General features: G+C 32.8%; 2 protein-coding genes and 1 pseudogene across 5 annotated transcripts; 1 reads left to right on the top strand and 2 right to left on the bottom strand.

Moving 5' to 3' along the window:
* Positions 1-10,122: 10,122 nt before the first annotated feature.
* On the top strand, positions 10,123-12,317 carry LOC105134034 (calponin homology domain-containing protein DDB_G0272472-like; annotated as a pseudogene).
* Positions 12,165-16,197, bottom strand: LOC105134036 (uncharacterized). Of its 4 annotated transcripts, none has more exons than XM_011038271.1 (6): positions 16,094-16,197; positions 15,906-15,991; positions 14,964-15,334; positions 14,774-14,865; positions 14,219-14,692; positions 12,165-13,291 (listed from the first exon to the last, which is right to left on the bottom strand). In XM_011038271.1, the coding sequence occupies exons 3-6, from the start codon at positions 15,324-15,326 to the stop codon at positions 12,331-12,333; spliced, it is 1,890 nt and encodes a 629-aa protein (XP_011036573.1). In that variant the 5' UTR covers positions 15,327-15,334; positions 15,906-15,991; positions 16,094-16,197; the 3' UTR covers positions 12,165-12,330. The 4 variants fall into 4 exon arrangements, with proteins under 4 accessions (XP_011036573.1, XP_011036572.1, XP_011036574.1 ...); XM_011038270.1 differs by adding an exon at positions 15,698-15,746 and having other exon boundaries at positions 15,906-16,179; XM_011038272.1 differs by adding an exon at positions 15,698-15,738 and having other exon boundaries at positions 15,906-16,179.
* A 6,207-nt stretch (positions 16,198-22,404) lies between these two features.
* LOC105134033 (ATP synthase subunit b', chloroplastic-like) lies at positions 22,405-23,468 on the bottom strand. Its single transcript, XM_011038268.1, has one exon. The coding sequence runs from the start codon at positions 23,288-23,290 to the stop codon at positions 22,628-22,630; it is 663 nt and encodes a 220-aa protein (XP_011036570.1). The 5' UTR covers positions 23,291-23,468; the 3' UTR covers positions 22,405-22,627.
* Between the last annotated feature and the right edge of the window lie 1,914 nt (positions 23,469-25,382).

The raw sequence follows: 25,382 nt of genomic DNA, 5'->3' as shown, positions 1-25,382 counted from the left end.
TTAAAAATATTAAAATATATTTTTTTTATTTTAAAAAAATTATTTTTAATATTAACACATCACAAAAATTTAAAAATATCAAAAAAATTAATTTAAAGTAAAAAATAAAACATTTTTGAAATATAAAAACAAACATACCATGATTAAATTTATAGTTTTTTAGTATTTTTCTAATTCTGTATTAATATAAAAGAATATATAAAAAATTATTTTAATATATTTTTAAATAAAACGAAATTAATTTAAAAACACCGTCGAGCATAATCTTCAGTACCCTCCGTGCTCTCATGAATGATCACTATCGAAGCACAAGATTTTTATCTCGGGTAAAAATTCAATCTCGTTTTTCACTAGGTGGGTAAAAAAAAAAATCTCATGCTTATGATTTATCAACTTATTAGTTCAGATTTCGAGAGATTCGGTTGTACTATTATTTGAGAGATCAATCAAACACTCCGATTTTTTTATTTTTCTTAATCATGATGATGGGCATTGTAGCTGTAATAAAACGACAAGATACATATTGATCGTGGAAATTAACTAAATTTAAGTCCCATCTAATAAAATCAGTGTGATATATCCGACAACTGTGTTGTACATGTCCAGTGAATTATTTTTTTACTGTAGTGATTGAAATACTTGCATGTCAAGCCAAATTCTGTGCTCTTCGAATGATCTTACAATCATCTGACCATTCTAAGATCCCAGTCGTGATAATTATATTTTAATTTCGGTAGAATTAATTTAATATCCTTTCACCTGGTATAAAATAATACTTCAAAGAAACAACGTGAGAGCCAGAGCTAGCCCGGGAGCAAGTGGCTCGAAACAGAAGGGAGGCTAGAAAAGCAAGCCATGAACGCGTGGAGGCGCAGACATGGAGGATGGACCTACAAAATAAAATCCAAGGTACCAGATTACTGTTCATGCGCACGCCTGTTGTCCTAAGAAAACCCATTATAGCATGATCATTAACAACACCCTTTACCTCTCACATCTCCTGGATTTACAATATCCTCTTGGTTCTTTCTTTCGTTTTTTTGTGTCTGGACGGCTCGTCTCAGCGGCCAGGATCAGCAAAAGCCAAACACAGCTCAAGATCCCGACCCCTCAGTCCTGATGTCTCCGAGAGATTATGAAAGATTTTTGCCTTTTTTATTTATGGATGCAAGGTCAAAGGCATGTGTTCGAGAGAGAGAGAGATGGGGATAGCCATCACTCTATCATTCTCGTGCTACGTGTCGGGAGCTGCAAAATCTTGAGCGTGAAAATGAGAATTGTTTTGGAGAATGGAGGGAACAGAACGTTCCATGTAATCTTCGAGGGCTGTACTGTTGTTCTTGAGATTTAGGCTTTGTATTAAATATAATGTTTAGAGATTAGAACGTCGGAGCCGTGAAGATCTTGGTGGTCCAGGCTTCGTAGTCACGGATCTTCTGTGATGGAAATAAGGAAAGGAAAAGAATATGATGCTTGTGAGCAGATGGTCTAGTGAATCAAGTTGTTCGACGCTAGCTATGATAAGAAAATTGTATCCAAGTTCAGTTTTCGGATTCAAATCACGATGCGGGTTGGAGCAGGTTATTAAAATTTAAATTAACTCGGTATAGTTTATGACTCGTTATAATTTAATTCGGAAGGACATCATTTGAAGAGTTTTTTTTTTTATATAAATAAATTAAACCTACATCATTGTTTTAAAAGAATCAAATTAAATTTTAATTGATTCCAAGCCAATGTTTCATGTGAAGAAATATCTTTAATTGATTCCAAGCCAATGTTTCATGTGAAGAAATATCTTTCATTATGTGGAGGCTCTTTTTGACCTTTTGATGGGGAAAAAAACCGTAATAAAGGTGGTGAGAGGTTTTTTTTTTAAAGAGTAATTATATTTATTATATAGCTTTTTCTTTTTTTTTAAAAAAAAGATTCATTTATTTATTATATTAAAGTATAAAAGACAAGTAGATTGTTTTAAACTCCTATAGAGTGTATCACATTTATATCATTAATCATCAACGCATGCCAAAAGCAATTGTCATTTTGTTGTACAAGTGAATGTTGAAATTCAAGAGTTTTTTTTTTTGGCCATTAAAATATTTTAAGGTTTTTTATTTTATTTTATAATATTGAATTTATCAAATACTGAACTTTTATAATTTGATTTGTTTTTTTATGAAGTTATATCGATTTTATAATATAAGTTGCTTGTTTTATGAGTTAGCTATATTAACTCTGGTTATTTTTTTTTTATCATTTTTAATTATTTTTTTCTTAACATCATATGTTAATATTGAGTTGATTGAGAATTAATTTTTATAATTTTATTTATTTATTATGAGGTTATCACAGTCTCATGACATAATTCACAAGTTTACGGGTTTGTTAGGTTGACTTGGATTTTTTTATTATTTTTTTAATTAATTTTTTTAAATAATTCAATATTGAGTTGATTGAGAATTAAACTTTATAATTTTTATTACTTGCTTTTTATGAGGTTATCATAGTCTTATGACCCGAATTATAGGTTAGGCTGGTTGACTTAGGTTTTTTTTGTTATTTTTTTTGTTGATTTTTGTTTCAATTTCATCCTTAAATATTGAGTTGATTGCTAATAAGACTTCATTATTTTTTATGGTTTGTATTCTTTGAGATTATCTTAGTCTTATGATCCAGGTCATGAATTTGGTCGATTGACTCAAGTGATTTTTTTTTTAATTTTATCTTTCAATATTAGACTGATTAGGAATTGAGTTTCATAATTGTTTTGATTCGCTTTCTATGAAATTATCCTGATCTCATGGTTCAGGTTTTAAAGGTTAAACTGAGTTGACTTTGCTTGTTTTCTTAGTTGAATTTTGCTTTCAATTTTATCATTCAATATTAGGTTGATTAGAATTATGTTTAATAATAATTTTTTATTTTCTTTCTACAAGGTTCTCAGGCTCTTATGAGCTGCATAGTGATTTTAAAAAGTTAGCCCAAGTTTATCTGAGATAATCTAATATGTTATCTTTTTAATTTTTTTAGCCAGATTATATTGTTATTGGTCGTGCAAACTTTATTTTTAACTTCTTAAGTCAACTGAGTCACATTAGGTCAATCCTTATATAGTTCGATTTTTTCTACTAAAAAAACTTTAACACCTAGATAGTTATTTTATGTTTAAAAAAATCCAATCCGCAGTAAAGTCTGAGCAATGATCTAGTCTATTAGCTTTAAGTAGATGCAATCACGTCTTATACATTAGAGAACCAAAATAACATAATTAACCTGATTGATAAAATTAAGATAAATACTAGTGTATTGGCTTAAGCTCCGCAGCAAGTCAATATCAATGTTTTTTTAAATGTAAAAAGAATATTAAATGTATAGAGAATGACATAGATGTCTTGGGTCAGATAACAATGCTAGGTCCAAGAACCTTGGGTTTGACAATTCTACAAGACCCAATCAAAGTGAATTGGACCAGACTGCGCTTGGGTCTGGCACCAAACATGGTTACTAGCTAGACCCAAGACCCTTGAGCTTGATATTGTTGCCAGACCCAAGGTGCTTGAGTCTATTAACCCATGCAAAACCTAAGAAAATAACAAATAAATAAAGAATAATTATGCACTATAGTTGTTAAGAGAGAGAAAAGAAAGAAAAAACACAAACAATTGATAATAACAAATAAATAAAGAATAAATGTGCACTATAATTATCAAGAGAGAAAAAAATAAAAAATAAAAACAATTGATCACATGTGGCAATTCAACAATGACATGTCTACACGCGTCTCACCATGTGGAAGAGAGCACGTTTGCGTTTCTAGTGATACAATGGAGGGCCAAATTTGGCCACAGGAAAGCGTCTTAAGCTCCTCTTTATTGGTGCGGCATTGCCTTTTCGTTGGGACTTGTGGAACACGTTCCCACAACTCTTCAATTAAAAAATAAAAAATATAATGTGAAAATACTAAACCTCCTTTCATGGTCCTCTTAATTACATAATATACCCATGCAAATTTTATTGTCGCAATTCACAGTAACTTGTGTTTAGAGTTATTGTGAAATCCCCAAGTCATTTAATTTTTTTATAATTTCAACTAGAATGATTGATAATAATTTTTCATCATTAGTTTATTAGGACTTTGAATTCAAAAATATCAAAAGACTAATGTTGCTTACAACAAATCACCACCCATGATCCATCTACTATGTAAAAAATAATTAAAAAAATATTTTCATAAACAAGGTTGTCAAAAACACATTTTGACATGACACAAAAAAATATAAAATAAACTTGGATAGTAAAAATAGATCATAAAATCATAAGTAAATTTTTTTATTTATAGTTCAAGCACTTTACGAGTGCAACTTAAATGCTATTTGAAACGAAAAACACCTTTACTGATAATTTTTTGATAATATTTACACTGAACTTTTCTAGAATTTTTATCAATATTTATATCATGTTGTCATCCCACATCAAGCCTATTACCAGAAGAATGTTTTTTAGATCCCATAAGTTTAACAATTTAAGAATCAACTGATATCAAACATGTAATCAATCTAAATATTTTATAATTGTAATTAAATTTTTATTAAAAAAGTACCAAATATATGTGTTTCAACAATAATACAGCCAGTGATGGAGACATTGGTGAGGTTAAAACAAATAAACTTTAAATCACAAATAATCATGACCAATAATATAAATCAACAATGACAATAAAATTAGCCAAGATTGTAATCATGACCAATAATATAAATCCCCTAAGCAGAGTGCATCTAAACTATAATCATGTTGCACCATCGAAATCTAGGCAAGAAAAAAAAATCCTCTCCAACTGTAAACAAATATAATTCAACACTCAAACTATAGTTTAAGCAGTAAACTATCCATAATACCAATTAGTCATAAATTGCAAATCCAGTTCCATCAATCACAGCTTATTCACATAGCAAGAAATAATGATAAAAAAAAACCCCACAAAATCCTCTAAATTTTTACCCGATATAAATAATTTCATGTTGTATATGTTTTTTCTTATCACAGTCTACTTCTGGTTTATCAAAATCTAAATTTTCATCACCTCTAAATCATTAGCAAACCAAACCAATATTAAACATAATAATTTATCAAGAAATTAATTAAATTTTGTTCAATTAATTAGCATATAACAATAAAAAGGTCACATCTCTTTCCAAAACTTTCTCAATAACGAAACAAAAGACATTATAAATGGAACAACTTACAATGTAGTGTCTGTAGACTGTAAAGGAAGCCATTGATGATGGGGAAAAAAATTGTTAATAAAGACTACATAGTAAGTCATTGTTGAAGATTGAAGAGGAGAGCGTTGTTGCTGTTGATGAAAAGGAAGTCGTGAACCGTTGATGATGGGGAAGAAGAAGCCGTGAAGCGTGAGTTATTACCAAGAAAACGTTGTCGTTGTTGATGAAGAAGAAGAGAAAGTCATGAAGACTGAGGTGTGAGGTTATGAGCTGTTGATAGAAAAATATTAGATTTAGAGATTTAGAATTTTAGGGATTTAGATTTTATTTGTTTTGTGTGTGTATGTGTAACTATGTATCAACTATCAACAATTGAAAAAAAAAAAAGAAAGTTGAAAGATTAAAAAACGTGTAATAGTCATTGGACAGCTAAAGGCAGTATATGTTTTTTGATTAAAGCGTTAAAATGGTCATGAAATCTTGTTTTTATGCAATTTTATCTAATTTTAATAATTTCATGTATTTCAACCTGATTTTATTTATTTTTGAGTTTTTTTGAACTATTTAACATGTTAAATATATATTAATTTATAAAATTATATGATTTTACAAATTAAATCATGATTTTAATAACCTTAACTGTAAGCCATCTCTTCTTCCCGGTACCTTCAAATGACCACCGCTCATCCAACTTCCTATGGATTTGCCTTTCTCCCATCAAATCTCCATCTGCCTCTGTAAAACAAGTCGCCACCACCCACCAACAATCTTCATCCCCTTCCTCTCTCCCCATTACACAAACAAGAGCATCCATCACTTTCTCCAGCAGATCACCATCCATAAGTCACCACCAGCCACCGATTTCTTTCTCTTTTATGCATTTGTTTATCTCTTGATTCCTTCGTAGGAGGGTTGTGTTTTGAATTACAACCTAGAAATCTTCTACATGTGGATTACAAAGAAGAAACTTGAATTGAAGGGTTAAAAAAACTGAACTAGATCTTACCAGATCATTTAGGTTTAACTACACAAATTTCTTTTATTGAATTTTTTATTTGGATCGGTGTAGATTTTAGATTGATCAAGTTCTCCATCCGGTCACTGGACAGCAGTCACTGGACAGTACTGATTTTAAAACTACTATTTTTAGACATATTGAAGCCGCAAGCGAGGAACTATTGATTGTTTCTCATGAAAAGAGATATATATATATATATATCGTGATTAGTATTTACTAAAACTTTAGAAAAGATACACAAGATAGCAGATCTCTCCATCTTCTCAACTTTTGACGAATGTGGGGAGATCAAAACCAAAATCTTTCTACAGTTGGGACCCAGGGACCCAAGTAGAAAAGCAGCATGTTTTTTCTTTGTTTTTTATTTACACCTAATCTTTATTTGCCATGGACCTCGTACCATCATGTTATCGTTGATGACATCTGTGCATGGTCACATCCTGCTCGAAACTGACCTCTATTGCAACTTTATCCTTCACTTTACAGCTTATGATCACCAGACAGGTACTTTAGCTGTTGTATTCACTGATTATTTCTCTCTATCCACTGCTCATATTATATTAGATTCGTTAATGATTAAGTTGTTAGGGAAGAAATTAAAAAGAAATCATCATTTGTTTATATATCGGATAAGAGTGAGGTAGACTGTTGCTTTTTTAACCCTCCCTTCTTAATGACAAGACAGGGATCAAGGCATTAATTAAGAAGGAGATTAACGCCTAGTTTATGACTATAAAACGCAATTGAGGTCATAAAACGGGTGGATTTGGCCTCTGGATTATAATCCTTGTGATTAACTTGCAATCAGACATTCGATTGTGCCTCCCTTTGATTTGATAGAGAAGATTGTCAAAAACCAGGGGTATCCCCAGGCACCAACGGAGAGCTGTATTGGCTGGGAGATCAATTCATGAGCAATCTATGTGTTACAGGATAAACTCTAAATAAGAGGGAAAAAGACAAAAACTCCAAATCTATACGAACTCAGTTTTTTCAGAACCGTGATACTTTCGGACAAGAAATGCTATATACTATAGACAAGGTATGCAAGATTTTTATACAAATATAGAAATCTTATCGGACAGCGTCACCCGATCTAACTAGATCGAGTTTTTATCTATATATTTATAATAAAAACAGATAAGTACTGTCCACCCTAAGTTTTTATAAGGGGAAAGCCCAACTAAACTGACTAAGATTAGGTCAGGGTTCATTCAATCCATATCCAATCTTGTATTTATTTTTTCGATGCATATATGATTTTTTATGTCTGGATTTTTACTTTGGACTTTTTTTTTAAAAAAAAAAATTGTTATATTTTTTTTGGGGGGTTTTATCTTATGATATTGTGATTTATAAATGATTTTTTTAATTTTTCATACTTTAATATCTTGCTATGTGATTTTCAATAATGATTAAAAAAATATAAAATCATATATTTAATGAGTGGACACAATTGTTTAAGTTGCTTGATGAGTTTATAAATAAGCTAGACTTTATCTTGCATACATACATACATACACGCATATATATATATATATATAGGTTCTTCCTCGAATAAATTTTAAGGTGATAATTCATTATTTTTGAACTCCACTAAACACTAAGTTTAAATTTACCGGACTCAATATTTTCACACTTAGTTAAATATTTGAGTCTATATTTATATTTTACTCTAATAAGTTATAAATGTTTTACCCAACTATCAAGATAATATTATATTTTTAGCCTCTCCACTTTATAAAAAAACTTGCAAAGTAGGATCGATTCTCAACTGCATATTTTATTTCCCAAAGGAAACCTTTTTACATGCATTATACACCTAAAGGGAGATTAAATTAGATTTTCAAAACCCAGAAATTAATCAATTATTCAATAAACAAATCTTACTCCCAAGCAACTTGGATGTTTTGGAACCACACCAATAATTAAATTTTTTTATTAAAAAAAAATATATCTTTTTATTATATATTAAATTAATTTAGATTAACCAATCAAATTCTAGTTGTTTATCCTTTAAATCTTTGCAAGCTTATCTGCAAGTTTGCTCATACATCGAATTTACGAGCTTATTTGATTAGATGATGGAATTATTGACTTCCAGGCTGGGAAAAAGTCTCAGTTTAGGCTCTAAAGAAGGTGGCATATTCATCACACCGTGGCCCATTTACTGCATGTTTCCCTGTATTCTTACGGGGGTCGAGGCTTTCCTTTTCTTTTTCTAAGCCGAGGTCTTAGGCTCTCATTTCGGCCTCCATCCAGTGCATTCATGGAATTTCAATTTAGGGTAAGTTTGCTCCGCATGAAATATTTTATAAATAAAAATTATTTTACATATAAAATATTTTTTTTATAAAATGCTATCCCATAAAATATTTTATATATAAAATGTTTTTCAATAATAGTGGTAAAATGATGATAATAACAATAAAAAAAAGTAATAATAAAATGATAATGACAAAAATAATAATAACAAAAGGTATCTTAGAATGCATGAGGTTGTCGCCCAGAAATAAAAGGGGTTTGTTCCCTTCCTTTACACTAGAGTTCAAGTGTTTTTGTGTATGATTGTCACTTTCCTGATAATTTACATGTTTACTAGGCTTACAAGATGTTTAACGAGTCTAAAAATTAGTTGTGATATATCCAAATTACAAAAAAAAAAAAAAGAATACCTTAAGTTATTCATGCATAGTTTTGCAGAAGAGATCCCATTTTTAACAAATCTAACATGGACTGGGCAGTCTACAACATGTTTAGGCATGTATTCCATCTATATTAACCCTACTTTTAACCTGATTAATTCAATAATATTGGTTTATTGGGGTGGAACTCTCTCATACAAGGGAGATTAACCTGTAAATAAAAACGTCAATATAAATTATAATATTAACCTTGAGATGACTTCTTCCAAGCTAAAAGCGCAGGATTATTGATGAACAAGTCGAGATGATGTTTTCCTTCCATCACTATAAGAATTTTAAGGCATTTGTAGTTAGGTCGACGCAGGATATATACAGGGGAGGTTTATCGGTGGAAAGCCGAGGGCGATCCCTCTTGATCTTGTTGAAAAAAATCAAGGGAGAAAAATATAAATGGAAATATATCTCGTTAATCTCATATTATTTTTCTAATAGAAAAGGGTTTTATAGACTTGTAATTAGGTTACAATAGCATGTATGGCAATAATAATGAATAGTATGAAAAATAAAAATAAAAAATGCATAGATTTAACATGGTTAGGTTAGGTTGTATGCCTGCATTCATAAAAAACGAGAAGTTGAATTTTCTCTAGGTATCATCATATAAATTTATAATAAATCCTAAATTCCAGTAAGAATCCTTTACCATACTGCACGGTGTGGTGCGTAGCAATAAATTGCATGTCGATCAACCAGTTTTTTTATTTGAGAATATAATTATGTGTGTTTTTTAAAATATTTTTTATTTGAAAATATATTAAAATAAAATATTTTATTTTTAAAAAATTATTTTTAACATTAGCACATCAAAATAATTTAAAAATATCAAAAAATATTAATTTGAAATAAAAAATAAAAAAATTTAAATTTTTTAAAATATAAAAATAAACACGACTCACAATTTTCATCTTGCCAAATATTCATCATTTAAGGAAATAAAAGGAAAAAGAAAAACCATAATATGAAACTCCACTTTTAGAACAGTAAGTAGGTGTTTATTATTTAGTACTTGGAGACATTAATCGAGTTGAAGTAATACTTGAACTTAATTGTAGTTACAGACTGTCAACTTATCAGCTGCATTCTTAAAAGGATAGACTTTCTCAATCAATAGTTCATAAAAAAAAAAAAAATCAATTCTCTGATTATGTAAAACCTCATATCTATATGCTTGGTCTTGCATGATACATCTTGTTCTTCGTCAAGTAAATGGCACTCCTACGAATCTAAGGAAATTTGAGGAAAAGAAGATAGAAGTTGCGGAGGCCAGTTTGGGGAATCGGACAAGATAATGGTTTCTAATGCTGGAAGAACTGAATGGACTGGCGAGGAAGCATCCAAACAAGTTGGAGAAACTAGCAAGGCTTTAGATGATCTTAGAAGAGTGAATAAGCTTCTTGCAGATGTGAGATCTGAACGGATTTCTTCACAAAAACCTCTAACATTCTCTAGAAAGCAAATGGAAGAACAAGAGCAGCTATTAAAAAGGCAACTACCAGAACCTGAAGAACGGAGGAAAAATATCGTGTCTTACATGACTAGTTTGACAGGTGCCAAAATAGAAGTGGAGAGGGAGAGTCAAGCTTAGGCTACAGAGGCTCGAAATAAGGAGCTTGAACGAGAATTATCCAAGGATAAGGAGCTCAAAGAAGAGTTACAAAAGGAGTTAGGAGTTAGAGAAGGAGAGATTGTCTCTGGAGCAAGCTATCGAGAGGGAGTTTTTTCTACAGCAGGAACCGCATCAGAAAAATACTGAATTTGGAGAAATGCAGCATCTTCTTCATGTTAAAGAATCAGAATAAGTGGAAGCTAAACTAGATATCCAGAAGTTAAAATCTGAGCATGCTTCTCTTCAGCTTGTCCTGGAGAACAAAGACTTGCAACTCATTAACGCGATGAAGAATTGGGGGGTGAAGTAAACCAAGAGGTCGCCGAGCTGAAGACGCTAATGAGCAGTAACGAAGAACTTGTCCCCGCCGCCGCCACCACGCTAAGGGATAAAGAGGAGCATGTTCAGATTATGCAGGATGAATTGAACAATACAAGGGTTAAATTCTGAAGCAGAATCTATAGTGGAGAGGATCGTACAGCTTACAAACAAATTGGTTATCTCCATTAAAGATGAGAATGAACTAAGGCAATCTGACAACATGACCTTTGAATTAATTCAACAACCATTGGGTGAACCATGTGATGATTTTAGGTTGCAGTTTAAGTAGCTTGAAACTGAGCTCAAGTTAAACAGAGAGCTTAAGAGTGAAAGAAATGGAAGTTCTAGCTGCACAGAGAGCTCTCACAATTAAACACGAGGAACTTAAAATAGTTCTTGAGAGATTGGATACAAAAGAAAAGGAACTGAAAAACTTGAAGGAAGCAGCAGTTGAAGATGCTAACGATCCGAGGAAGCTTTATTCTTTAGCACGAGAGAGAATTGGTGAGAGAAGTACTGGAAACTTGGCTATAAAGAAACTCAAACTAGAGGCCGTTCAACTTGAAGTTGAAGCTGCCACCGGTGATGCTCAAAAACTTTCAGAAACGAGTCGAGAACTTTCAAAAAAAGCACGCTTGAGCATTGAGGTTAATGTTGATAGTAGTACTTCCATGAAAAACGGCTCTGATCCTGACCTTGTTCTGTTAGAGAACAACTATGTTTCAAGGAGGTTAAAACAGAGTCATCGTTGACCAGTAGCTGTTGAAAGATGCTGGTATTACTGCTGGTGCAGACTGATAGATTGTAAAGCTAGTGAAAAGATTGATAAATAGGCATCTAACTAGATTCTGTGTAGAGGGAACTGAGAGCGTCTTTCTGTTACAAAGTTTTTGACACGATAAATAGGAGATTCCCTCTATAATTCGCTGCATATTGAATTTGGGCAACATGTCCTAGCTTGGTAACCAGCCTCTATTGGACAACATAGTAATTGCAAGCATGTATGGTTTTGGTTCATGCCATCAACATGATCCTAATTTGGGTTTTCTATGTTTCGAGTTCTTTTTCAAATTCTATATTTGGGATTAAATGGCTGGCATGATCACCGACTTCTTCCATGAACGGGTGTCCTAATTGTGCTTCCATTAGCTTGCAAGCCATGCTGAGAAAACACAGGAATACTGAGCAAAGACAGGTGCTTTTGATCCTCTTCGTAAAGTGAGTTTTCTTAAGTTCAAACAGATATTAAAGTCTAAAAGTAAAAGCTGCACAAGCATACATGCACCTTTGCATTACATTCATCAAGAACCGGCTTTACTCCATTGAAAGTAAATAACCACCAGCAGTAGTCCCAGTTCCTATTACCAACTTGGATGAGAACGTTAAAAAGGTTCTATACAGGCTATAGATTAGTTAAGATGAATATGTACAAGTTTTTGTGAACTTAAAAAAGCTCCACTACCGGGCAGCAGCAGGGCTAACACCAAGGATATTCTTCACGGATGGTGGAAACCATGCTTGGTTGCTACCATCGCTGCTAGTCTGACCATCCATATATTGGCCATTACTTTGCACTGCATTACCCAGCGGCCTGTTCACTCTTGATCTCTGTATTTTCTTCCCAGTGAAAAATCCAACCTTCATGGCTGTAAATATACCCAAAGCTATCACAAGAGGTCTTACAGCCCAGTGAAAATCCTCAAGGTGTTGATATTTTTTGACGACCCCAGGACAAGTATTAAAAGAAACTAATTCCACTTCAGCTGGATCGGCCAAGAAATTGCTATTTTCTTGTCCAATTGTAAATCTTCCAGGGAACTTGACGATGAGGCAACCATTAGGTAGGATCCACCAAATCTTCCCAGTAGCCCAGGCCCCACCTGTTTTACGAGGCCATTCAAATCGAGGGCTAAGAACATTAGTTTTCAGTCTCACAAACTGACCAACAAAGTATGATTCAGCCATTTGAAGCTCTGAATATTTTCCTTTCCATAGAGTTTCCACACCTATAAATCCAACAGCCACACTTCCATCATGATTTATGGAATGAAGAATGCCAACTGGCGAGTGCTTATTGTTTTCCTCCAGGTGTACCCAATCCCCAGCTGCAAGGCCAAAACAGACTTTTTCCAAGGTTGAGACAGGAAGTCTTAATGGGTCATGGATGCCATGAACACTCACCAAAACAAAACCATCTCGATCAGGGTTGCGTTCTAGACCCACTACAGTTCCTTCTGGGACATCCATATTTTCAGGTTTGCAAGAATTAGGTGGCCTCCTGGAACGCACCATGTCTCCCACTTGCAGATGATCCTTTGACAGAAACCACTCTGTGTAACCAGCACCACTGGATTTCTCCAGGATTGTTCTGCTGCCAAACCCTGTCCAGCCTCCATCTACAAAAACTGCATTCTGCGAGCTGCAATTTGTGTTGCAAGGAGACACACATAAGCACAAGGTATGAACAAGAGAGCTTCCATTCCAGTAACCAAAATAAGAAGCAGATAACCATCCTTATAACTGAAGGTGAAAATAGCAATTCAAAGGGGAAAAAAAACTCAAACAGGATGTAAGACCAGACACAGTGGTGCAATATCCACTAGAGCAATATGCGAATATCTATGAAGGTTGAGCAAGAAAAGTAATAGTTATGTGCAAACAATAGCATGTATGAAGTGAATTTATGGAAAAGGGGTGTCTAAGCAAAACAAAAGCAAAGGTCAACTGACTCGGGAAAAAATCTGCTCCCTCAAGCATAAATTGGTCTCTGAAATTTGATTCACTTTGATGAGTGTGCAAACATATAAAATAAACAGCATTAGGGAGGGGGTGGGGGCGTGGCATCAGAGATTGTCCAATCCAAAGGTGTGAGAACAAGAAACAACAGAATCCCACAGAACCTGTCTCCTCTTCATATCAGAGCGGTGGAAATTTATGAAAAAACAGATTCTGTCAACACAGAAGTTAGCTATCCTAAACACGGTGCCATCTAAATTGTGGCAAGGGAAGCATAATTTTCCATACAAATATAAAATTGAAAATATTTGAGGATGAAAGGTAATAAAAAAAGAAAAAGAAAAAAGAACTAAGACACATAAAATCATAGTTTGATGTCCAACAGGCTGCTAATCCAAACAGGGCATTTGTAAATCTAAACATTAACGACAAACATATCACACAGCCCCACAACTCAATTTATCACATTCAACAGCATTTTCAAAGCAAGTGATATCTAGAAGCAAGTAATGAAAGACAGCGTTTTCATTTTACAAAAGATTGCAAAATATGCATGCCAACCCCCAACAGGATTTATGTGCCAAAGAATAACATACAACATAAGACCAACCTTTTGAATACACGTAATATGTCTGTCATCAAGGGGCGGCTCCTCAAGTCATATTCAAAGCAGCCACGAAGAATATTTTCAACTGGAGGAGGGAGGCCCTCGGGAATATGTGGTTTATCTTGTTTCCTAACCACTGAGTCATAAATTTCTTCAATTGACTTCCCACACCAAGGCAGAACACCAGTCAACATCTCCACAATGCTGCACCCAAATCCCCACGAATCAGTCTCAAAGGATATTGGACCTCTTATTTCTGGCTGCCACTGTTCTGGAGCCATGTAGTTTGGGGTTCCAAGCCTCCAAGGCATATATGAGCTTGTCGATGGAATTCCAAGGAGCAGGTAAGGAATACCAATATCTCCCAGAACTGCTTGATCATTTTCATTAAGAAGGAAGCTACAAGGTTTAAGGTTAAGAACTAGGATTTCTTTTGCATGCAACTCTGCAATTCCCTGTGCCAACTCTATCCCATACCTGGAAATAAGTAAGCACTGAGGCTAGCCTGCCTTCGCCAATTCAATCACTTGGATTTTAATGAAAAATTAATAAATTCACCTCAAAACATCAGGTAATGTGAGCTTCCCTCCTTTTAGGAGAGCCATTTTGTCCCCAATTGATCCCTCATAAAACTTCATAACAATGCATATCTACAATGACATGCAAGCATTAGTCTTTCAAGATCGAAGGATTATTGAGAAAACGTATCCTCATTACAATATATATCAAGCATAAAGGCATCACTCACCTTTCCATTCATAACTGAAATTCCATGTAGAAAACACACATTTTCTACACCTTGACACTTGGAAAACAAACCATCAAACTTATCCAACACAAGCCTCATATGTTCCTCCTTAAGAGTTTGCAACATCTTGACAGCCACTTCATGATACTCATCGTAATCTTCAGTGGATTGATGATGAGTAGCCAACCAAACATCACCAAAAGGTCCCCTCCCAATTCTATGTCTAAGCTTCAATTTTGCAGGATCAATCCTGTGAGGTGACTGGTTCGATGAGGCCATCACAGTTCTAAGGTGATCAGGATCCTCATAAAGCTCATACTCGAAAGGAGTCACGGGTTGAGCAGGAACAACTTTGCTGGCCATTCTATCCCCTACAGAAAAAAACATCAGGTTGATTTAAAAAAGAAGACAACTTGACAAAAACCCATCAAAAAAAAATAATTGAACAGCAATAGTATGAACTCAAAACAGTAGTCTCTGATATTCCTACATACAAAACAACTAAATGCAACAAACATCTCATCAAACAATTACCACAAGAAGATTTGGGATCATAAATTATATCTTTGATTACGCAACCAGTAGCTGACTTTATACCAAATTCACAAAATTTATGCTGTCTATGATTGCTAGCAAATTGATCACTAGAAAAATACCTCTTTTTTCTCAGAATCAAAACAGTTTCTTAAGGACCCTTTTGGCTTCTATTAAAGGAAAGGCAAAAAAGTTCTAACCTTTGAATATCCTGCTTTCACCCGTTTACTTTTTGCTTCACCTGACCACCTAAAGAACATGAAAAAAAGCCCGAAACCCAGAATTCATACTTTGACTCTCTCATTAATTCTTAACAGTTTCCAAGCAACCAAGCAAAGTTTCTAGCTTTAACAAAATTACTCCTAAATTTGAAAACATACAAGAAAGAAGAAGAAGAAGAATACTTACTCTTGAGGAACTGATTAAAGAGAGGCCTGAAGAGAATATATAGAAAAGCTTAAAAAAGCCCAAGAAATTTCGACGAATTGATCAAACTGTATTCGAAAAGGGTAAACTTGTTAACAAGAACAACAATAATAATATTGACAATCTAGTAGAGAAAAAGAAAGAAATATCGAAAGTAACAGGGAGAGCACCAGAGAAACAAAATTGCTGTCTGCGAAGAGATGCGAATTATGAGACCAACAACAGACATAAGAGGGACTAGACTCTGTCTATATCCTAGTTGATGTTGTGGAGATATTATTATAGTGGGAGAAGATCCACCGGTAATGCTATCTATTCTGTGTGGGGCCTGGATTTGAGTACTCTTGATTATGATTGGGATATATATTACCACTTTAAAATCACCATTGAGTCCCGCATCTGGGGCAAACACCCCTCCCTCCTTTTTCTTTTAATATATTTTTTAGTTGATTCATCTAAGCTATATGAATTATACGCATATTTTTTTTTATAGCATTGAATTATGATCGAGTTTAAAATAAGTTATTTAATTTAAAGATTTTATTTGGGATTGGTTTCATATTTGAGTAATGGTTTTTCCTTTCAAATAAATAAATAATGCTGAATTCATTCAAAAGTACTTTAAAAGGATTTCCGTGCAGATTTAAGATTATGGTTATAATTTAAAATATTTTTTAATATTAATATATCATAATAATCTAAAAATATAAAAAAATATTATTTTTAATAAAAAATTAAATTTTTTTAAAATGCAGTCTACAAGATGTTGCCAAAAACTCACTTAATCAAATTATTTTGGAATCTGACTTTGCATTGAAGGCTCTTCCATGCTTATCCTCCGACATTAGGTTCTTTTCATCCCATTATTTTCCAGGACATTCTCTCTGTGTTCAAGATGGACGGACTCTTGCAGTTTATTCATATCATTCGAAAAGAAAATCAATGTGCAGATTTCACGGCCAAGCTCGGTTCTTCTCAAAAAGGCAGGGCAGAACTAAGATAATTTTTTAAGGAAAAAAACTAATATCACAAGATATAATTTGTTTTTTAATCTAACATACATAAATATGTATTGTAAACATAAAAACATCATATTATTTAGTTTTGTGCAAAGAAAAACATAGAACAATATAAAATTTACTATAAACAATATAAGTAATGTTAAAACTTATTATAAATATAGAACAATTTTTGTATGGGTTAAGAGGTTAAGAACAATATCAAATTAAATCAAAGTTATAAAATTAATTTTATTTTCATAATAGATCAACCGGTTTAATTTTGTTGGTCTTCGTACCTATCAAATATAAATATATAAAATTTTTAGAAAACATTTGCTAAAATGAAGTATTATTTTTGTTTTAACAAAAAAAAAAATCATCCTCTATTTTATTATGAATCTTGTTTCAATAATTTTCATTGTTGAAAAGGCTCATTTAGTGGTTGTTGTTGAAACAAGAAAAGTCAAAACAAGCCTAATTAATCTATAAATTAATGGATAAATTATTGATTTTTCAATTTTTATCAATCGTTGGCATAAATCAATGATCAATGATAAATTTTTTTAACTCTGGATAATCAGCTACATTATTCTTGTAATACTGTAACTAGAATCTTAACTGTATTTTTTGGTTGTAAAGTTGCGCTTAACATGAAAAGCTCAATTGCTTGCTCATTAAATATATTAATTAACTCTTGTAATTGTTGATCAATAATAATTGTAAAAATATCAACTCGATAATGATATTCAACTATTACTAAATTATTATTTCAGTAAGGTCATCCTACATTAAAAATACAAGTTTTCATATTAAAAACTTCAATATCTTACAAAATAATATCACTTTTTTTAAAAGAATTTTTTAGCTATCATCTTTTAACTTTTAAATCAATGAATGTGGTAGACACCAAATACATAATATTTAAAATATCTTGAGATTTTTATTGCAAGACTTGACAAAAAAAATCAATAATCAAATGATATTAACAACTTAATTGCAAAAACTACATCACCATATTAAAAATAAGCAGATTCTTCTGAAATAATTTTTTTTAAGAATCAAGCAATTTGTTTTGTATATTTTTATCATATTGAAATTTGATTTGAAGTGTAAACTTTACAATATTTTCAGGTCATTACAAACCACCTACTTGATTAGCTAATTTACTCGTTTTAATTTAACTAATAATAATTAAATGTTTAATTTAAGCTGATTTATGAGCTTATAATTCATTATGGTGTTTGAAACACTAATAATATTGATAATAAAAATCAAAGTCTAAAAAAAATATAAAATTAAATACATATGTAGCTAATTATAATTGATAAGAGCAATTAAAATTAACATTTTATTAATAATCAAACAAAATTTTAGATTATTAATATTACGATGATAACAAAGATACGTAAAATTTAAGCGTTATTTATGTTGATTCGAAGTCTCTTAAATGGGTTATTGTGAAGTTCCTTAAGAGTCAAGGCATGGCAGGAGTTGACCACGAGATTATAAGCTCTAACCTTTATTTAATTACTCAAATTAGTTCTAACACAACTTAGGCTATGTTTGTTTCTCAGAAAACAGTTTCTGGGAAACCATTTTCCAAACTTTCCTGTGTTTGTTTGTCATTAGGAAAGTTGGTCAACGGAAAACATTTTCCGGTCAACAAAAAACACTTTCCAGTCAACGGAAAACACTTTCCGGTCAACGGAAAACACTTTCCGGTCAACGGAAAACACTTTCTGGTCAACGAAAATATTTTTTAGTCAAAAAAAAATTTGCTTAATTTTCAGGAAATTGTTTTCCTTTTTGCTGTGTTTGTTTTCCGGAAAGTGGTTTCCGGAAAAACACTTTCCAAATTTTCTTGTGTTTGTTTTGCAGGAAGTGATTTTTGGGAAATCACTTTCCAAACTTTCTTGTGTTTGTTTGCTGTTAGGAAAGTTGATAAAATGAAAACACTTTCCAGTCAAAGGAAAATTTGGCTTGATTTTCAGGAAAGTGTTTTCCTGAAAAATTTGGGAGGAAAACACTTTCCGGAAGTTGTGAAAAGTTTAGAAATGTCATTATTTACTGATTATATCAAATTTGGTCTTCATTCTTTTGATTGTTATTTATTTTGTTTGAAATACTTTATGAAATGTTAATTATTATTATTTTAATTTCTTCATCTTTTTTTTTAGATTTGATCTTTATTATTTTGATTATTATTTATTTTATTTGAGATAATTTATGATTTTTTTTTTCAATTTCATTATTATTCAACTTTTTAATTTGTAAGATTTATTTCTTATTATTTTAATAAACTTGAGAAAAATAAAATATTAATAAATTATTTTCCAGTTTATTTTCCATGACATAACCAAACACTGGAAAGTGTTTTCCAGTTCATTTTCCATAACACTACCAAATATCGGAAAATACTTTACTTTTCAGGAATTCATTTTCCCCAGAATTCACTTTCCCGGAATTCACTTTCCTCGGAATTCACTTTCCAAAAAGAAACAACTTTCCTGCAAACAAACGGGGCCTTAATTAAAATATCAAATGGCGACGCTACGAAGCTGAAATATTTGCAATAGAAATCTAAAATAACAGTCAATGTCCTTATTGCAAGACATTACTGAAAGATGCAATTAAACAAGTTTAAGAAACGTAGCAACAAGGCCATAGACATGTGCAAGCAGCCTCTAACCTTGGTTTTTACAAGTTTAATATTATTATGTTAGATTTTTTTTTTTGAACTTATAAAATTTTTGTTGGTTAGCTAAATAGTTTTTGTTTTTTTGCACAGAATTCGTAAATAATCATGTTTCAAATCTTGGTTTAATAAAAGCTAAAATAACTTGATTTTTATTTATAAAAACTTGTTTTTCATATATTTTTCATGCAAAAATTCATTTAACAACAGTTTTAATTAAATATGTTCTTTTTAAACCTATTTTTTTTAAATAGTATAGAATTAAATTGAATTTATTGATTATAATATAAAATTCCATTAATTTACTCTATGAAAATACTTCTTTTATTTTTTTAAAAGGATTTTTTTGTTTGATGATTTTAAATTTTTTTGTCTACTTTAATCTATTTTATATCAATTTACAATTATTTTTATATGAATATTAATAACTCAATCAAAATACAATTATTTTCAAGAATAAAAACCACAATGACAAAAACACAAGCACAATTGTCATAAGAGTTATTTAGCACAGTGATATATACTATTTTTCAAAATAATTTTTATTTAAAAATATATTAAAATATATTTATTATTTTTTAAAATTTATTTTTAACATCAACGTACTAAAACAATCTAAAAACACATAATTTAACAAAACAATGATTATACCACCACCCCAAACGAACCATTATTCCAACAAGCAGTCCGTGTCCAAATTCCAATCCCCTCGAAGAATGAAAGCAACCCCTCAAGCAGTCCAACTTTTGCTCCGCTTGCTTACCCCTCAATTATTGGCAATGGCAAACTTATTCAAGGAAGCTCTAGTTGTGAACCACAAGTAACCATGACCATCATGGCTAATTCTACACAAGTGTTTAGTCACCGTAGCGGGAGTTCCAAATCCCTCTCTTTTTCGGAGCTTGAATAAGTTTGCTACTTGCAGTTCTCAATCACATGTTTATGAACACTTCCACAACTTGGGTGCATCCACGTAGCTGGCTGACTGCTTTGATTGTTTGGTTTAGATGACAGTGACCCTCGGCTTCAAGTTCTGGATTTCATTGATGACTTTTTAGCATATTCCCATAGGCACAACCACGGTGCCTTGTGCGTGCAACCGGATCCATTCATAGTTCAATTGGCTGCTGATGAAATCCACTTATGATCCAGAGTCGATCTTGGTGGATGCACACTTCTGGATCATTCTCCATCGTCACCGTACAGCTAGGGTGAGTGAAGGGAACAACAACAACAGGAGGAGAATCCAACATGACACGGCCCAGAATCAGCAGCATGGTAAAAAGATGGGAAAAAGATATTCTTCGGGGGCATTACTATTCCATTTCGGATAAAGATAACTGAGTAGATTTTGAGTCCCATTGGTTTTAAGTTGGTGACAAGAAAAGGGCATGAAAGAAACGAAAGCAGATATTATAGACAAATTCACCATACTCTTAGAAGCCCTGTGACACCTGAACTAAAGATCAATATTTCCAAATTACCTTTCATATTTGTTTCAGTTTCACCATTGGCAATCAGCATTTAGCCAAATAAATGTTGGTTTAATGGTGTGAAATTCACACCACAAAACAAAACACAGGCATCGTATCATCATCTTTAGAGGCCAAGCCACCAAAACAGATACAGATGATCACAAGAAGCTGCCAGGTACTTGTATCCTTTTAAGTTTCATGAATGACATACCCATGCTTTAAGTTCTGAAGATCTCTCTACCCCTGGAAAAACAAGTTAGCACGGCCAGCCTGCTTTGAATTCCAGTTCTCAAGGGAAGTTAACCCAATTTTTCCGTTGTTCACATACCCTCTTCATTGAAGTCTGCTATGTACTGAACGCTGGATTTCTCTTCATCACCTCAACCCTCGTCACTCAAGGTTTACCTCTCCCAGTTCTTAGAAGCCCCAAGTTTTCATTACCTTACACATTTGCTTAAAAATAGCTGCGGCATTCCACATAATGTCAGATAAAATTACGGGTTAACAGTGGCAAATGGCAACAAAGCACAAGAACAAATCACAAGCATCCCTTTAGATTGGAGGCCAAGTGACAAAAAACATGATGGTCCAAAGAGGCTGCAATACAGTTTACATCCTTCTGTGAATGATAGCACACCCATTTCTTTTGTGTTGAAGATCTCTATAAACTTAAGTTCTAATCTCTGAATCACAACTTTATACTGCAAGTTGGCTACAAATTCAAGTCCATAGAGCAATTCAACCCGGTCACCAGATTTTCATTGAAACATGATCAAGAACAAACCTAATAAACATTGCATTAAAGGATTCAACAAGTTAACCCAGTTTTCATTGCCTGATCTTGCCTCAATCCTAAGCTAGCCAGCTTGTTTACAAGAACCTACATTCTTCATTAATACTGGGACCAATTAAACTCTTTTTTTTTGTGATGCTTAGATCTTTCTTTATAATTTCAACAAATGTCATCTTTATGTACCTCTCCCCTCCCATTCCTACAAACTATAAGTTGTGATCACCTTCTCAAGTTTCGCAATGGCAGTTCACATATTGCCAGATGACCCTTGGGGCTGAATAGTTTAAATAAGGCACCACAGAAATCCACAGGCATCAGTTTTGGAGACAAACTAACCAGAACAGGGTGTTCACGAGAGGGGAAAAGAGCTCTCTAAACTCTATCCTAATCTCTAAAACAGAACTGCATATTTTTGTAAGTGATAGCACACCTATGCTTTTAGAGTTAAAAATCTCTCTAACCTCGATCCTAATCTCTGAAACACAACTTTATACTGCTATTTCACAAAGAATTCCAGTTTACAAAGCAACTCGACCCTGTATTTCCGTAAAATAAGGAGGGTGGAAAGAGCAACAGAAACTACGCAGCAAGAAAGAAAGGAGAGGGAAATTTTTTTTCTACAATTCACTCCTTTCATTGCATAACATCAGTATATTTCAGAAAATATAGACATTAATAAATGGAATTCGTTTCCAATTTCACAAAATATAAGAAGATACTACACCATCAAGATAACAACTTTATTGAACAGGAAGCACCTTCTTAACAATCTCATCGCTAAGAGCAGCAATTTGTGAATCAAGTGCTTTAATAGTCTCCTCCTTCTGAATATCCAATTTAGCCAATGCTTCTTGTAACTCAACCTCAATTTTCTTCCTTCCTTCAGCCAACTTCTGCTCCACTTCACCCTGTGTTTCCTTCTTCATTTTATTCAATGCAGCCGATATTTCAGCCCTTGCTGCTCTCATAACAGCAGCAGCCTGTTCTTCAAGTTGCTTAACTTCTTCTGAAGTATCTTTAACACTGCTTAGCTTCTCCTTTATAGCTGCATCCCTTTCATCCATGAAATTACCAAGTGGGCTGAACCAGATTTTGTCCAAGGCAACCATGAGGACCAAGAACTCAACCATGATTATTGGAAGTGTTAAGTTGAAGTCAAAGAGTGCAGCCTTTTCTATTTCTTCAGCTAAAGAAGGTGGTGCGAAGGTTAAAGAAGTGGATGCAATGAGAGAGAGGGACTTGAGAGTGGAAGTCGAGAGAGACAGGAGTTGGGGTTTGGTGATTTTGAGGAGTTTAGGGAAGGAAAGTCGTGGGATTTGGAGTTTGGGCTTGGAGTTGGTTGGGAGGGAGGAGGATGAGAGGGTGATGAGAGGTTTGGAGGTGCCCATGATCATGTTGGCCATGGCTGATTACTGAAGACTCAAAATTTGGAGTCGTAGTGTCCTTAGGAGTGTGAGAGGTGATGTGATTGTGGAATTGGTAGATTTTGTGTGGAAATGGAGAGGGGGTTTTGGGAAGAGGGATTATCTCTTTCTTTGCCACTCAAATTGATGAGGTTTGTAATGAGCAAGAGGAAGTAGTGGAGGGGAGAGGCTTTGCATTTCAATGTTGTTTTTGCTTTGAAAATAAATAAAGTTTAACAGGTTAATAATTAGGTTTTAACCGAGTTATCGACTCATTGTGTCATAAAATCAAGTTTTATTAATCAAGTTTATACACACCCATACACACACATTACAATTATTTGAGTTATCTCTAAATAATTTTTTTATTTTTATAATTTAATTTTTTAATATTAAATTAATTAAAAATTATATTTAATTTATTTTAGAAAATTATCTTATGACCCGGATTTTAAATTAATCTAATTTCCTTAGTCTTATTTAAGGAGGGTTTGATTGCAAGAAAATTTATTTTTGAAATTAATTTGGGCTTTATTTGGAAGAAATTAAAGTTTTGGGGTCAAATTATAATTTTTTAGAATTAATTTGATGAAATCAGAGGCTTTATTGTATAAATATTGAAGTTTGATAATCAATTAGGGACTTAATTGAAGAAATATGAAACTAAGAACCAAAATAAAAAACACACGTAAATAAATGAGCTATAATTAACCCAAATCAGGGGCCAAAATGAAAAAAATTAGAAGTTTATTGATCAATTAAAGGTTAAATTGTATAAATTCAAGATCAAGGACCAATGTGAAAAAAGATAGTCAATTTCAAGGCCGGCAATTGAATTTGGCAGGGATGCAATTAAATTGATTTTACAATCAAGATTACAATTGAGGACTTGATTGAACAAATCACAAATTGAGGATCAATGTGAACTCTAACACGTTTTTATCACATTTTCCTTTTAAATAAAACGTCATGTTTTGTCCAAAACGACGATGTTTCATACACTGTTCAAAAAACACCAAAATGGTGCCGTTTTGAGCAGCATTGTAGCCTTTCTTCTTCTTCTGGACGCGTAGAAAACAAGGGAAGAAAGTTTCGTTCTTCTATTTTCATCGACGTTTCTTCCTCTAAAAAGCTCAAAAAGACACCAACCCAAAGCACCTGCTTGCTAAGCTGACCCATGGCCTTCCACATGTTGGATAAATGAAGGAAAAGTGCCTCATTGGGCAGTCGTAGGGTAGTAGCACAGTAGCCACCCTGACCTTTCTCCCCCCCTCTGTTTTTAACTATAAATATAGAGGGGGCAACACAAAAGAGAAAGGGCGAAAGACCAAAAAAGAAAAGAAAGAAGCAAAGAAGAGAATGGAAAAACCAAGAGAGAGAAAGAAAAGAAAGACTAGAGGAAAAAGAGAAGGAAAACATAGAAAAAGAAAACAAAAAAAAAAGAATAGAGAGAAAAGAAAGGAGCAAAATAGAGACAGAGAAGAGAGAACCAAGAGAGGAAAAAGAAAACAAAAAGAAGAGAAGAAAAAACAGATAAAAACAGGGAAAGAAATGATGAGCACAATCATCACTTGCACCTCCATCGACCCCAACAACTATGTCTTGCCACCTCCATCATTGTCAGCAACATTGTGAGCCACTTTAGGTTAGCCTTCTTCCCTCTCCTCCTCCACCTCTTTCTTCCTCTTCTGCATTCTTTTCTCCACTGTTCACGTTGCATGTGAACAATGAAGAGGCCCACTAATTAATAGGTTAGCAGCACCGAGCTAGCCCAACCCAAAATGGTTAGGCCAAGTCTAGCCTAAAAAAATTTCTTTTGAAAATTATAATTTTTCCTTCGTTTCTCTACTAAATTTTGCTTAGTATTTGGTTGGTAATTTACACTGTCAAAATACAAATTCAGTATTAAAATACTTGATTTTTTTCAACTTAAAAAAATTTATATATATATATATATATATATATTTTTGTGCATACGATCAAGTGTCTCAAAACTAAAAAAAATCATATTGTGTTTTTCATATATCAAAAAATAATTTTTTAGCTTTAATAACCAATTTATTAAAATCAAGAGAACATTTGTCAAAATTTC

This window comes from Populus euphratica, unplaced genomic scaffold (genome assembly GCF_000495115.2).
Source record: "Populus euphratica unplaced genomic scaffold, PopEup_1.0 scaffold40.1, whole genome shotgun sequence".
In the NCBI taxonomy this organism is placed as follows: Eukaryota; Viridiplantae; Streptophyta; class Magnoliopsida; order Malpighiales; family Salicaceae; genus Populus; species Populus euphratica.
This window is presented reverse-complemented; position numbering and strand designations above follow the sequence as displayed.